The sequence below is a fragment of the Torulaspora delbrueckii genome, chromosome 2, assembly GCF_000243375.1.
Source record: "Torulaspora delbrueckii CBS 1146 chromosome 2, complete genome".
NCBI classification, from domain to species: Eukaryota; Fungi; Ascomycota; class Saccharomycetes; order Saccharomycetales; family Saccharomycetaceae; genus Torulaspora; species Torulaspora delbrueckii.
This window is the reverse complement of record NC_016502.1, coordinates 695,346-708,464: the sequence shown is the minus strand read 5'-3', so window position 1 is coordinate 708,464 and position 13,119 is coordinate 695,346. Positions and strand designations below refer to the sequence as shown.

The following is a 13,119-nucleotide window of genomic DNA, read 5'->3' as shown; positions in this document are numbered from 1 at the left end:
TATATATGTGCACATGTAACTGGTTTCTTACTCTACTTTGAGTCTCTTTTCGGGAGAACCGCTGTCGTCTTCATCCAGTTGGTGGATCCTGCTTGATTCTTCTTGGTGGTCAGTCTTTTCTGGCTCTTCTTTAACATCTTTGCCATTTTCAATTGCTTCCTGTTGATCGGCCTTTTCTAGTTCTTCTTTCGCCTGTTTGGCGCTTTCATCTTCTTCCTTCAAACGCTTTTGAAGGTCCTCATCGAGTGTTAAACCAGCATTGAATTCTTTCTCTAGACATTGAAGTAATGTGTTGGCCCTTCTAGCAAGTTCCACGGGGGTTCGACTCTGAAAATAAAAATCAAGCTCAAACAGTGGGCAATCTCTAATCTCATCACGAGTTAGTTCATAAACGTCGTCTCTGCCAAGGCCGTATTTGAAAAGCATCAACAGGATAAATCTATCTTCTTCCTCCGAGAAAGTTCTCTTGTTGTTTGTTGAAGGAGGATGCTTGAGTTTCAAATCACATAATGGATTGGTATACTGAGATATTTTACGACGCAATGCCTCTTGTTGCATCTTTACTCGTCTGAGTCTCTCTTCTTCTCCCTCAATGAATTTCACATGTTTCTCGTAATCCTCAACCCGTTCCAAGTTTGCCCAGAATGCAGTTGCATAAGTACGGACTTCATCTACGGTCTTACCGGGAGCTAGCTCCATCGCTATAGCCTGAACTGAGTTTCTGCCATATTTTCCAGACGCCGTAATGAATTTTCTAAACTCTGTTTTACTCCAGTTGGTAAAACCTTCTTTCTCCCATTCAGATTTGAGCTTCTCTTCTTCTTCTGTTAAAGGTTGAGCATTGGCTATTGAGATCTTCAACAATTCTAGTTTCTTGTTTCTTTCATCCTCCTCAGATATATCGCCGTAAGTAGCTTTCACATCTTCCATGTTCGGCTCATATTCTGCTTTCTTTGCTGCCCACATACGCTCCTTCTCGTACAATACTTTCAACTGAGCAGGCTGTAGCTGATGAGAATAAAATGCATGTGGTCTGGGCATCCTAGGATGTGATGGTGTTGAAGCTCTACCAGTTTGTAATACGTCCTTGTAGTACCCATCGACCGAGTAAGTAGTGTCCTTACGTTCACGCTTTGTTGGATTCATCCATAGAGGACTAATGATATCCTTCTGCGTCTTCTTCTTAAAATCTTGACCGTTCCACTCATAAGCAGAATCTTGATTAAACTTTTGAAGATCATCTAGACCTAGAGCTGAATATTTTTGATTTAAGGATTGAGTCTTATCCTGTGACTTCGCTAGCAGAGCATCCAAATCAAACTCTGCCTCTGGAGCTTCTTCATCGGGCTGTGGACTCCCCCTGGAGCTGGATGCCACACTCTGGAACACGTCGGCAGCACCGTGTTGAATCATTGATAGTAAAGCATCTTTCGAGTCTCCCTTGTTCTCCTTCTTTTTCTGAGCTGAGACTCTATTCTGCTGTATGACTAGTTGATCCAGCCTTAGCTTTTGAGTCGCACGTTCCAAAATCTTCTCCTCCACAGAGTTGTCGGTCACGAACCTGAAGACTTTGACTTGCTTCTTCTGCCCGATACGATGAGCTCTATCCATGGCTTGCAAATCGGCCTGTGGGTTCCAGTCGGAATCATAAAGGACAACAGCATCGGCAGTGGTTAAGTTGATACCCAGTCCACCAGCACGAGTGGTTAACAAGAAGATAAATTTGCTGGATCCTGGGCTATTGTACTCATCGATGGCCTTGATACGATCCTCGTGCGCGGTTGAACCATCAATTCTACAGTACTCGTACTCTCTGAAATAGCAGTAATCCTCCATAATGTCGAGAACTCTAGACATTTGACTGAAAATTAACACACGAGATCCTTGCTCTTTGAGATTTTTGAGCAGCTTATCCAAGACATTGAGTTTAGCTGAGTTGTATACCAAGTGCTCATCAGTCGTGTATGGGGGACCAGGTTCGGCACCATCGAACAGATATGGATGATTACAACATTTCCTCAACTGCATCACAATATTCAAGAGCCTCGTTTTGGATTCTTTACTGCCACTTTCAGCATTGACAGCATCCAAGTCCTTTTCCAGAATTTGCTTGTACCATTTCTTTTGCATCTTTGACATGCCCACATAAACGTTCAACTCCTTCTTAGGCAAAAGGGACTTCTCTACATCATTCTTAATACGACGAAGTAAGAACGGTTGTAAAACAGTATGTAATTGCTTCACAATTTTATCTTGATCTTCATCAGTGGCTTCTGAAGAGAACCAGGCGTCGAAATCTTGAGAGTCCGCAAAAATATCAGGAAGTAAAAAGTTTAATAGAGCCCATAATTCATGCAAATTATTTTGCAACGGAGTACCCGTGATGAGCAAACGATTACGAGAGCTGAATTCTCTTAGCACCTGTGACAACATGGATTCTTCATTCTTGATCCTATGAGCTTCATCAATGACAATGTACTGCCAATCAAACTTTTTGAAATATGACTTTTCCCTGATGATTATCTCGTAGGATGCAATGCAGATATCGAAATCGCAGGCCAGGAGCCTGTCACGGATAATTTCTGATCTCTCCTCCTTAGTACCTTGCAAAATGAGTGCATTCACTTCTGGTGTCCACCTGTTAATCTCTCTTAACCAATTATTTAAGGTTGATTTAGGCGCAATGACAAGGAAAGGGCCTGGGACTTTTTCGATATATCTAAGATATCCCAGAAATGCGATCGTCTGCAAAGTCTTACCTAGACCCATCTCATCCGCCAGAATGCCCGCCAGGCCATTTTGATGCAACGAAATCAACCAGTTTAAACCTTGGATTTGATAGGACCGAAGGGAACCGTTGATAAATGTTGGAGAATCACTGAATTGATATGCAATATCGTCTACACCAGTTGCTTCCTCTTCCTCACCTCTTAGTAGTTCTGCATCTTCTTCACGCTCAGTCTTACGTCTTCTCTTGTCCTGGTGTGCACCTCCTTTATTACCTTTCCCTTTACTACCATTGTCTAGAATGTCTAGCACTCTCTTGAAGCGGTCATCCTTCTTTGCTTTACTCTCGATAAAGTGTCTGAAAAGCCCACTTAGGGATAATAAATGCTCAAACCTCTTGGTAGTTGCCTCCAAATCGAATTTGCGAGCGTTTGCATCTTTTAGAAGGTAGGCAGCCTTATTGAGCTCAGGCTCACGAGGTGGTACGTCCACCTGGAAAGGTTTCAGATCATCCCAATACTTTTGATCCACGGTCATAACGAAAACCTTATCTCGAAGGACCTGATTTGATCCACGATACTGTAACGAGACAGTAAAATTAGTCTTTTTTCTTGAGTTAGGTCTAGACGATCAAAATTATTCCAACATTTACGTGTGCTGGGTTGATCCGAATTTGCATTGAATCAGGTCTATACAAACATGTGACTGAAAAGAACGAGCTGATACACCTCCAACATCCTTACTCTGAGATCTTTTACAATCATTATGAGTCCTGTATACCCTGGTACCCTTCTGTGTGCCATTGGGTGCACGTAGCTTGCGGCTGTGTTGCTTGAAGTATAGAGGCAACACATATCTGAAGTTAGTCTCAAACTTTACCATGGCATTGGATCGATCCAATTGAGCTCAGTTGCCAGTCCTCCGAGGTGGAATGTCAGAGAAACGTTTGTGAGAGACATGATTTCTTATAGCGCTTAAATCTGAAGATTGCTAATCAAACGCATATACAGTTGATCGTGATTTCGAACTAGACAACTATAGCTTCGATTACATTCTAAACCGGAGTCATCGATCGCGGAGCTAGTCAAAGTATTAGCACACTATAACAATTCTGTACTTTGACCATATTGACACACTCACTATAAGCCTTTTGGTCATAGTTCAAAAAGAATGCAATTAGTTAAGAGTGGGTTTCTTGGCTTACTGGTTGGTAAAACGTGGAAGATAGATTCTCACTTTTTATGTTTATGAGAGTAAAAATGAGTATTTAACCGCCGAGCTTTCAACTCGATGATAATTATCAAGAAATAATGGCCAAAATATCAGGTTTTAAGAAAGCCCCAGCGGATGCTTATAATACCAAGTAGCTTGCTGGGCTGCTGATTTGCACAACTATCAGCTGGTGTGCAAATTAATCTTCCCAGAATTTTGTCTCAGGCCCAATCCATCAAAAAGAGTAATGCTCCCAAGACATTGCATAATAACGAACCATAAACTAACAATTAAGTTTACCTCTTAAATATCCTGAACTAGCTTTTGTTGTTTCGTCTCTGCTCTTGTAAGAACAACCAATAATTGAATGCATCGCGCGAGTCTAGTAGCACATTTAATAACATGAGAAGATAACGATTTAAGACTAACTGGGTCTATGATGGAACGCCAAGCTGATAGAGCTGTTAAGACGAAGTTACCACCCTGTTGCCTTCGAATTATCAACGATGAGTTTGTTCTGGTAGGAACCTACAATCTGGATAAAGAAACTGGCAACAGAACAGGTTCTGTGGATTTATATGACAAGGAACTTCAATTAATAGCATCTCATGAGACGTATGGAGCGGTATTAGACCTGAAACTGTCGCCCTTTGACGAACGACTAGTAGTAGCCGCTCACTCAACAGGTAATGTTACTCTATGGAGAATTGCAATGTCTTTAGAGGAAGTTTCGGTGATATTCGTCGCTAATTTGCAAGCTTTCGAGACAGATACATTAATTACATCTCTCCACTTCTCTCCTTTTGATGCATCGATACTGTTGGTCACTAACACTGCAGGAGAATCAGCAACTTTGGACATAGCGAAGGGCAATACCCTATTTAATTGCGAAACATTGGAAAATTCATATTCTAAAGTTGAGAATGTCTCATTTGTAGTTCAAGGGCGCACACAAAGAGCTATTATGGAGAATCCTAATACATTTACTGGATCGCACTCTTTGGAATGTTGGACAGGTGAATTTGGTAATCTACAACCTCTACAGAACGTCTTATTCACTGGTGGTGATGACGCAACCATAATGGCTCATGATTTGCGCTCTAAGGAATTGATATGGTCAAATAACAGGATTCACGAGGCTGGTGTCGTTGGTATTAAATGTAGCACACCAAACTTCCGAAACTCTAGCCCGACATCCATCATTACAGGTTCGTACGATGATCACATTAGGTTACTGGAATTGCGAATGCTAGGGAAAGATTCAATATACCCCGGTCGGAATACTCCCGTTACCAAGGTTTGGGATGAAAATCTAGGCGGCGGTGTGTGGAGATTTGCTGAGCAGCCTCAAGAATTATCAAGTCTTTCGAACTCTGATGAGTTGCTTGTTTGCTGCATGTACAATGGTGCCAAAATAATCGCCATTCAAGATTCTCCACAAGATAATGTGTTCTCTGAAACCAGCTTTCTAAAAGCTGGCCACGAATCCATGTGTTACGGTGGCGATTGGTGCAAGGACTTCGCCGTTACATGCTCGTTTTACGATAACTCTCTCCAAAGGTGGAATCCTTGACGAATTGACATCAATTTCCCTATATTATGTCGTTTTTTCAAATTTCACCTCATCGCATAGTCTTTGAAAATTTTATGTAAGCTCATCGCTTACATATAGAGAACTTTTGACATCATAAACTATACCACTATATCTCATTAGCAGTCATATAATTGTAATATGCCTTTGAAACAGCAGCCAAAAAGATGGAAACCCCCAAAGGGCCCAAAACCGGTCCAACGTAAGAACAAAAATACTATTGGCCTTGGGAGAGCAATTAAATCTGCTCGTCAAAAGGAGAATGCTGTGGAGTATTTGCCCGACGGTGAGATGAGATTCACAACTGAGAAGCATGAAGCTGACTGGGTAAAATTGAGATCCGTCACTCAGGAAACGGCGTTAGATGAGTTTTTGAGTACTGCTGAGCTAGCTGACAAGGATTTTTCAGCTGATCGTCATTCCAACGTCAAGATTATTCGTTTAGACAGTGGTAATGACTCTGCCACTACACAGGGCCTGACCATATCAAACGAAAAGCGTGGAATATTGAATGCTAAGCAAAGAGAGCATGCCCGTGAATTGATCGTCCCAAGAAGACCAGCTTGGGATACAGATATGACCAAATATCAACTAGCAAGAAAAGAAAACGATGCGTTTTTGGAATGGAGAAGAAAACTTGCTCACTTACAAGAGACAAATGAAGATCTTCTTTTGACGCCGTTTGAGAGGAATATCGAAGTGTGGAAGCAACTATGGAGAGTTGTAGAACGTTCAGATTTGATTGTTCAAATTGTAGATGCTAGGGATCCACTGCTCTTTAGATCTGTCGATTTGGAAAGATACGTAAAGGAACTTGACGACAGAAAACAGAACCTTCTGCTGGTTAACAAAGCAGATCTGCTGACTCGTAAGCAGAGGATAATTTGGGCCAAATATTTCTTGTCGAGAGGTATTGACTTTACTTTTTACTCTGCTCTAAAAGCTAACCAATTGCTGGAGTTGCAAGAAGAGTTCGGTGAGGATTATAAGCACGAAGAAGATAAGGAAGATGAAGGTGAAGGTGAAGATGAGGAAGGTGTTGACGCCGAGGTTTTGAAAAGTATAAATATCCTTACAATTGAACAATTGGAAGACCTTTTTTTATCGAAAGCCCCTCAAGAGCCATTGATTCCTCCATTACCAGGTCAATCGCCTCTAATTCAAATTGGTTTAGTCGGATATCCAAATGTGGGTAAATCATCTACAATCAACTCCTTGGTCGGAGCTAAGAAGGTCTCTGTCTCTTCGACACCTGGTAAAACTAAGCATTTTCAAACGATCAAACTTTCAGACCGTGTAATGTTGTGTGATTGTCCCGGTCTTGTTTTTCCCAACTTCGCATACAGTAAAGGTGAACTGGTTTGCAATGGTGTATTGCCTATCGATCAATTGCGTGACTACATTGGTCCCTGTACACTAGTGGCTGAAAGAGTACCTAAATATTTCCTCGAGGCCGTCTATGGTATACATATCAAAACGAAAGGTCTGGATGACGGTGTTCAAAGAGATTTCCCCACGGCACAGGAATTGTTAGTCGCATATGCCAGAGCTCGTGGTTATATGACGCAAGGTTTCGGTTCCGCAGATGAATCTCGTGCGAGTCGTTATGTGCTGAAAGACTACGTCAACGGTAAATTACTTTACATAAACCCTCCACCACACATGGAAGACGATACACTATACACCAGAGAAGAATGCCAAGAATTCAACAAAGATCTATACACGTTTGATAGACTACCGGAAACCAGGCAAGAACAACTGCGCGAAGCTTTGAAGTCTAAATCTATTGAAGATTTCGATCTTGCAAGAGATCTAGGGAAATTGACCTTCTCGGCACACACAGCAGGTAAGGACGGCGAAGAGGCTACAAGTGTCACACACGGTGGTAAGCAAGCAGCCCTATATAACGCAGCTGATGACTTGGATAGAGAATTCTTTCAAATGAACAACATTCAAGGTAAACTGACGACGCCATTCCACAAGAACCAGGCAAATGGCGGAGGGAGTAAGAAACATAACAAGGGAAACAAGAAGATGAAGAAGAAGGAGGAAAAGGACGCTGCATGGAAGATATACGAGTAGTTAGTTAATTGAATAATCTCTTAGCCCTAAGGTAATTCCTTACCACTCGGTGGCATTACCCGAAAGTTAAGGCCTAAAAATCCTGTATTTAACAAGCTTCAGGCCCATCACCAGTAACACTCTTGGGTTTTACTTATAATATTAAAGGCAGACATTACATCTGGTGTGTTTATTGAGTTGAGAAGGTGGTCTTGATTCTTGGGTTTTACTTGTTGCAATAAGTAAGAGTTTTTCTTGCGTGCTTGAAGTACTTCCTTGGTTTTATTTCCAGTACCGACTCAATTCATGAATTGCGCATCGAAGTAACTAGATTGCCCAGAAATGGTTTTAACCACGCCCTTTTCGCTAACAACGACTGATTAAATCCACAGTACGTAGTTTGATAGTAGGTGGGCGAACATTCGAATCTATTTAGAACATCTTGCTGTATTGCAGTTAGCTAAAAGCTGCGTGATTGCTTCTTGTCAATGCCCATCAGATTGGCACTACTTGTCCTCAGCTGTTACTCTCTATTACTGGGGCCTTACATTTGATCATTCATATAGCCGGACCCGTTCTTGAGCTTGTAATTCACCACTGCTTACCGAATGAGTTCGATAAAACAAAGAAGATCGACTTTGCCAGAGCCATGACAGCGGTACTGAAAGACAACCTGTTTCACGATATAGATGTTGTTGATGAACCGTTTATTACTTATCTTTTAAGCACCAAGCTTTCAGAGAACTTAAATATACTGAGGACTACTGCGATAAGCAGGCAGATAAATGCTGCTAACGAACAACAGAATGACGATACCATCAAAGATTTTCAAGATGAGTTTCCATCTATTGCTTTCGATTCTCTGCAGAGACAACGCAAGGTACTCAAAGTAATGGAGGATCAATATAACCAGTATCAAGAAAGCACAAAGACTAATAGGTATACCTTTGACTTTGACTCGCCACATATTGATGAAACTGAACCGAACGCAGTTGTGCAGGGACAAGACAAAGCTTTGGACGTGGACACTAGCGTCGCTGAGTTGAGGAAGCGTTTACTGGGGCACAGGGCAGATGAAAGCAACGGTTTAGAGTCTGAGAAATCATCTGAAAGACAAATCGAAGACCAGGATAACCTACAAAATAGTCTTATTGAGGATATGACAAAACTGGTGGGCAGTTTGAAGCAAGGTGCAACAGCTTTCCAAAATGCGTTAAATGAGGATAAAGCGGTCCTGAGCGCTGCTGAAATAGGCGTTCAAGTGGCTTCCACAAGTTTGACAGATATTAGTGGAAAGCTGAAAAAGTACGATAAGAAGAAATTAGGTTACATCTTTTACATCACGGTATTCATTTCCATGCTGGTTGGTCTCTTGGTGACATTTATAATAATTCAATTGTTCCCAGCCTTATGAATCAGCATACTTATTTAGAACTCATAAGCTTGAGCGATATACCGCCTTTCTCTTTCTTGTTATCTGGATTTAATAATTAGTTCACCTGAATACACTTTCAATTGTCTTCTAGAAAAATAAATCCATTTATCCAAGTCTTAGATGGTAATATACATGGTTACACAGCTACAATCAGCGGACGTCAATCATCAAATCATTGACTTCGTCGGCTCCTCCCACAAACTCTCTGCTTTCTCCTGCGAGAAGCTCTCTTCTAATTTCAGGTCCAATATCCTTGTGACCTCTTTGACGAACAGTCTCAAGCAGGAAGTCTCTTTGATCCTGCGTGATATCATTTTTATACCTTTGAGCAAATGTCAGGAATGCCTTGTGCCATACCACTGGTAGTACAATGTTACAATCTTCGCTCTTATTTCCATCTTCTAAAATTCTAAATCTCATGAAATAATAGACACATTCGTCCACGGTTTGGTATGGCAATGCGTATTTCTTGTCCAACAAGACTCTAATGAAGACGGTTGTAGCAGGTGAGAACGGTAGCTTCAATAAATAACTTAGAGCTGCTGAAGAATGCAATGCTGGAACGGAGACCTTAGCCAAAACACTTCCAGCAATAGTGGCCTCACGAACGTTACAACCAGATTCAACTAATGGGAATAGAAAACCTTTAAAAAAAGCGCTTGGCTTATACAGCGACTTTTTTAGAGCTCGATAAATGTGATAATTCAATGAATGATCATCACTCGTCTCAATATTTTCACGGAAACGTTCATAAAGCACCAAATTAACAAACTTTTGAGCTTCCTTGGCAGTCATATTAGAAACAAATAATTTCGTAGCTTCATAAACCACATGAGGAGACCATTGTTCAGGATTTGTAACGTACAGAATATCCTGCCAGTTTTTCAGAGAAGGAATAACTTTGAACAATTTGGGTAACTTCCCGTGGGTCCAAGTCTGCAAGATTGTTGCGACAGTACTGTAGGCTCTGATGACCTTTTCAGGAAGTGCAACACCTTCACCTTGCATATTATCCTGTTGAGCCTCGTCTGCCTCATGAGGAATGGCCCCACCTTCATGTTCCATCTCTTTCTCTCTGATTGATGCCATAATTTTGTCTGCCAAATTGTAACTACCACTCATAGAGTTGAAACCCTCAGATCCTTTAAAGTACTGCTCGAACATTGCCGCATCCTCTTCATCGATATCCACAACTTCTTCCTCCTCCTCAACGTACTCACCTTCCGGCTCAAAATCGGAAATGCCACCAGCACCTTCGCTTTCCTCGTCCTCATCTTCATCGTATGCGGTATGTTTGTACCGAGCCAAATCATTTCTTGCTGACTGAATTTCTTCGTCTTCTTCCCTGGAAATCTCATCCTGCTGCTCTCTTGCTAGCTGCAAAATCTTTCTCGATGCCTTAGAGTCAACGAAGCCCTCAGATTCTGCATCATTGTCGTCCTGATCCTTCTTCCTCTGCACTTTCTTCAAAGTACCTTGCGCAGAATCCAGATCTTTCATGAGAGGATCATGTCTCTGCTTCCTAAATTTCGAACCTCCTGCTCTGCCCATTGTTTGTTCTGGCAATAAAGACTGGTTAAAAGACCCTACAGTAGACTTACTCTATCTTTAAGCTCCAGTTTAGCTCATCGCAGACTAAAAATTTTTCAAATTATACCGATGAGCTGAAAAAAGATTTACGTTTCACAACTACAAATATGATTTATAAAGTGAAGCTCAATAGCTGGATTCCGAGACGCCGTTCATACCGAGAGTGGTGCGGTATATTTGGGTGAACCATATAACTACTGCTCCGGATCCTGCGATGTAAAGCGCAAAACATATCAACGGGCCTGTAATGACACAAACGTCAGCTGTGGTGCTCAACATTACCATTAGAAATGCGCCAGTTTTCAATGTTTTTATTAGTGCTGGATTCATATTTCCATCTGTGCTGACGGTTACGCTTTGTATGCTGCGTTCGAAGAACCCAGAAAGTATATCAACAGCCAAAGCCTCGTTATGAAGCGGTACAACCTCGGCTTGCGTCAACTCGTAGTCTGTATTAAGAGCTAAGGATAAGCCCTCCTTTAGCTGCTTTAAATGCCTTTTCAGTGAGCTTAAACTTTTGTTACTCAGTTTGATCTGTTCTCCCTTGAGTACCAGTAAAGTGTCAATGGCCGAAATGATATGCGGTTGCTTGGCGTATCTCCTTTCAATTGATGAAATCTGATCCTTAACAATTCGCAGGCTTCTCAACGCCCCATGTAAACTTCTATGGGATGCCAAACCCTCAATGTAGAGGACACAAAAACTTCTTTCGATAACTTCGAAAGCACTTGAACTGTGAAGTTCTTCATCAAATAATGGCTGCCCCTTCACGCCAAAAACACCTGCGAGGATTGTAAAAAAAACAGGAAGCCATAATCTCATAGGTACAGATGATGGCAGGCTTCAGACCGACCTTAAATTGACCATTTATTTATTAGATTGTCAATAATATATTATTTTATTTACTGACATTCCCAATTTGTGTCGCTGCTTCTCACGTGAAGTGAAGATTTTTCGAGCTTTATTAGCTTAAACCCTTTGATTCGATCTGTAATATTGATCGAACGACAAATAAGCTCGAGTTGTACTGATCCGAAAATGGTTAAAAGAGCTGCTAGTACTGGACTAGATGGGCTAAACCATGTTAATGGGAAAAAAATTTCGAGATCGCATTCTTCTCGTATAATAAACTCACAAGATGACTACAAACACTTATACACATCGGTTCAACCTTTAGATGTGTTCTGTTGGGGTACAGGATCAATGTGTGAACTTGGGCTTGGTCCGCTAGCTAAGAATAAGGAGGTAAAAAGACCAAGGCTGAATCCTTTTTTGCCTCATGATCAAGCTAGGATCGTAGGGTTTGCAGTAGGTGGTATGCATACGCTGGCTTTTGATTCTGACAGCAATATCTGGTCCTGGGGCTGTAACGATGTTGGTGCATTGGGTAGAGATACTTCTGGTGCGTCAGAAAAATTGAAAGATATGGATGCAGATAATTCAAGCGATGATGAGGATGGTGATCTGAACGAATTGGAGTCTACACCGGCCAAGATACCGGTTGAATTTTTCCCACCTCTTGCAAAGGGGCATAAAGTTGTTCAATTGGCTGCGACAGACAATCTAAGTTGTGTTTTATTTAGCAATGGTGACATTTACGCTTTTGGTACTTTTAGATGCAATGAAGGTATCTTGGGTTTTTACCGCGATGAGATTAAAATTCAACGCACACCTTGGAAAGTTCCTACATTCTCCAAGTTCAAGATTGTTCAAATGGCTCCTGGTAAGGATCACGTCCTCTTCTTGGATGAAGAAGGTGCAGTTTTTGCATGGGGTAATGGCCAGCAGTACCAATTGGGAAGGAAAGTGATGGAAAGATTCCGCCTAAAAACGTTAGACCCAAGACCTTTTGGACTCAAACATATCAAGTACATCTCTGCAGGTGAAAATCACAATTTCGCTCTCACTGCAGATGGTAAACTAGTAAGCTGGGGGTTGAACCAGTTTGGTCAATGTGGTGTATCTGAAGAGATTGAGGATGGTGGCCTAGTGACGAAATGGAAAAAAGTTTTATTGCCTGATGGAATTTCGGTCAAAATGGTTTCAGCAGGTGAACATCACTCTCTGGTGCTATCTCAAGAAGGTGATCTATACACCTTTGGTAGACTGGATATGTTTGAAATCGGTCTCGCCAGGGATAAACTACCAGACTTCACTTACAAAGATGTACATGACAAGGCTCGTGCAGTGCCAATACCAACCAAGTTAGTGGACGTCCCTAAGTTCAAGAACGTAGCTGCCGGTTCTCATCATTCTGTTGCCCTAGCCCAAAATGGTATTGCATACTCGTGGGGGTTTGGGGAAACTTACGCAGTTGGGTTGGGACCCTCTGGTGAGGATACTGAGGTACCTACCAGAATTAAAAATACAGCAACCCAAGAACACAACATAATTTTTGTTGGTTGCGGTGGTCAATTCTCTGTTTCCGGAGGTGTAAAGCTTTCAGATGAAGAAGCCGAAAAGAGAGCTGACGAGATGGATGATTGAGAACATTTGAATTTCA

General features: G+C 41.6%; 7 protein-coding genes across 7 annotated transcripts; 4 read left to right on the top strand and 3 right to left on the bottom strand.

Annotated features, from left to right (window-relative positions):
• Positions 1-27: 27 nt before the first annotated feature.
• Positions 28-3,264, bottom strand: ISW1 (chromatin-remodeling ATPase ISW1; the record flags this gene model as incomplete). Its single annotated transcript, XM_003679685.1, has 1 exon — positions 28-3,264. The coding sequence occupies one exon, from the start codon at positions 3,262-3,264 to the stop codon at positions 28-30; it is 3,237 nt and encodes a 1,078-aa protein (XP_003679733.1).
• A 1,111-nt stretch (positions 3,265-4,375) lies between these two features.
• RRT2 (diphthamide synthase) lies at positions 4,376-5,512 on the top strand (the record flags this gene model as incomplete). Its single annotated transcript, XM_003679684.1, has 1 exon — positions 4,376-5,512. One exon carries the CDS (start codon positions 4,376-4,378, stop codon positions 5,510-5,512), a length of 1,137 nt encoding a protein of 378 aa, XP_003679732.1.
• A 159-nt stretch (positions 5,513-5,671) lies between these two features.
• Positions 5,672-7,612, top strand: LSG1 (ribosome biogenesis GTPase LSG1; the record flags this gene model as incomplete). Its single annotated transcript, XM_003679683.1, has 1 exon — positions 5,672-7,612. The coding sequence occupies one exon, from the start codon at positions 5,672-5,674 to the stop codon at positions 7,610-7,612; it is 1,941 nt and encodes a 646-aa protein (XP_003679731.1).
• A 628-nt stretch (positions 7,613-8,240) lies between these two features.
• On the top strand, positions 8,241-9,005 carry USE1 (SNAP receptor USE1; the record flags this gene model as incomplete). Its single annotated transcript, XM_003679682.1, has 1 exon — positions 8,241-9,005. One exon carries the CDS (start codon positions 8,241-8,243, stop codon positions 9,003-9,005), a length of 765 nt encoding a protein of 254 aa, XP_003679730.1.
• A 171-nt stretch (positions 9,006-9,176) lies between these two features.
• ENP1 (snoRNA-binding rRNA-processing protein ENP1) lies at positions 9,177-10,577 on the bottom strand (the record flags this gene model as incomplete). Its single annotated transcript, XM_003679681.1, has 1 exon — positions 9,177-10,577. The coding sequence occupies one exon, from the start codon at positions 10,575-10,577 to the stop codon at positions 9,177-9,179; it is 1,401 nt and encodes a 466-aa protein (XP_003679729.1).
• A 165-nt stretch (positions 10,578-10,742) lies between these two features.
• Positions 10,743-11,438, bottom strand: TDEL0B03880 (uncharacterized protein; the record flags this gene model as incomplete). Its single annotated transcript, XM_003679680.1, has 1 exon — positions 10,743-11,438. The coding sequence occupies one exon, from the start codon at positions 11,436-11,438 to the stop codon at positions 10,743-10,745; it is 696 nt and encodes a 231-aa protein (XP_003679728.1).
• A 216-nt stretch (positions 11,439-11,654) lies between these two features.
• SRM1 (Ran guanyl-nucleotide exchange factor) lies at positions 11,655-13,103 on the top strand (the record flags this gene model as incomplete). The annotated part of the gene is made up of 1 exon (XM_003679679.1): positions 11,655-13,103. The coding sequence occupies one exon, from the start codon at positions 11,655-11,657 to the stop codon at positions 13,101-13,103; it is 1,449 nt and encodes a 482-aa protein (XP_003679727.1).
• Positions 13,104-13,119: the final 16 nt, after the last annotated feature.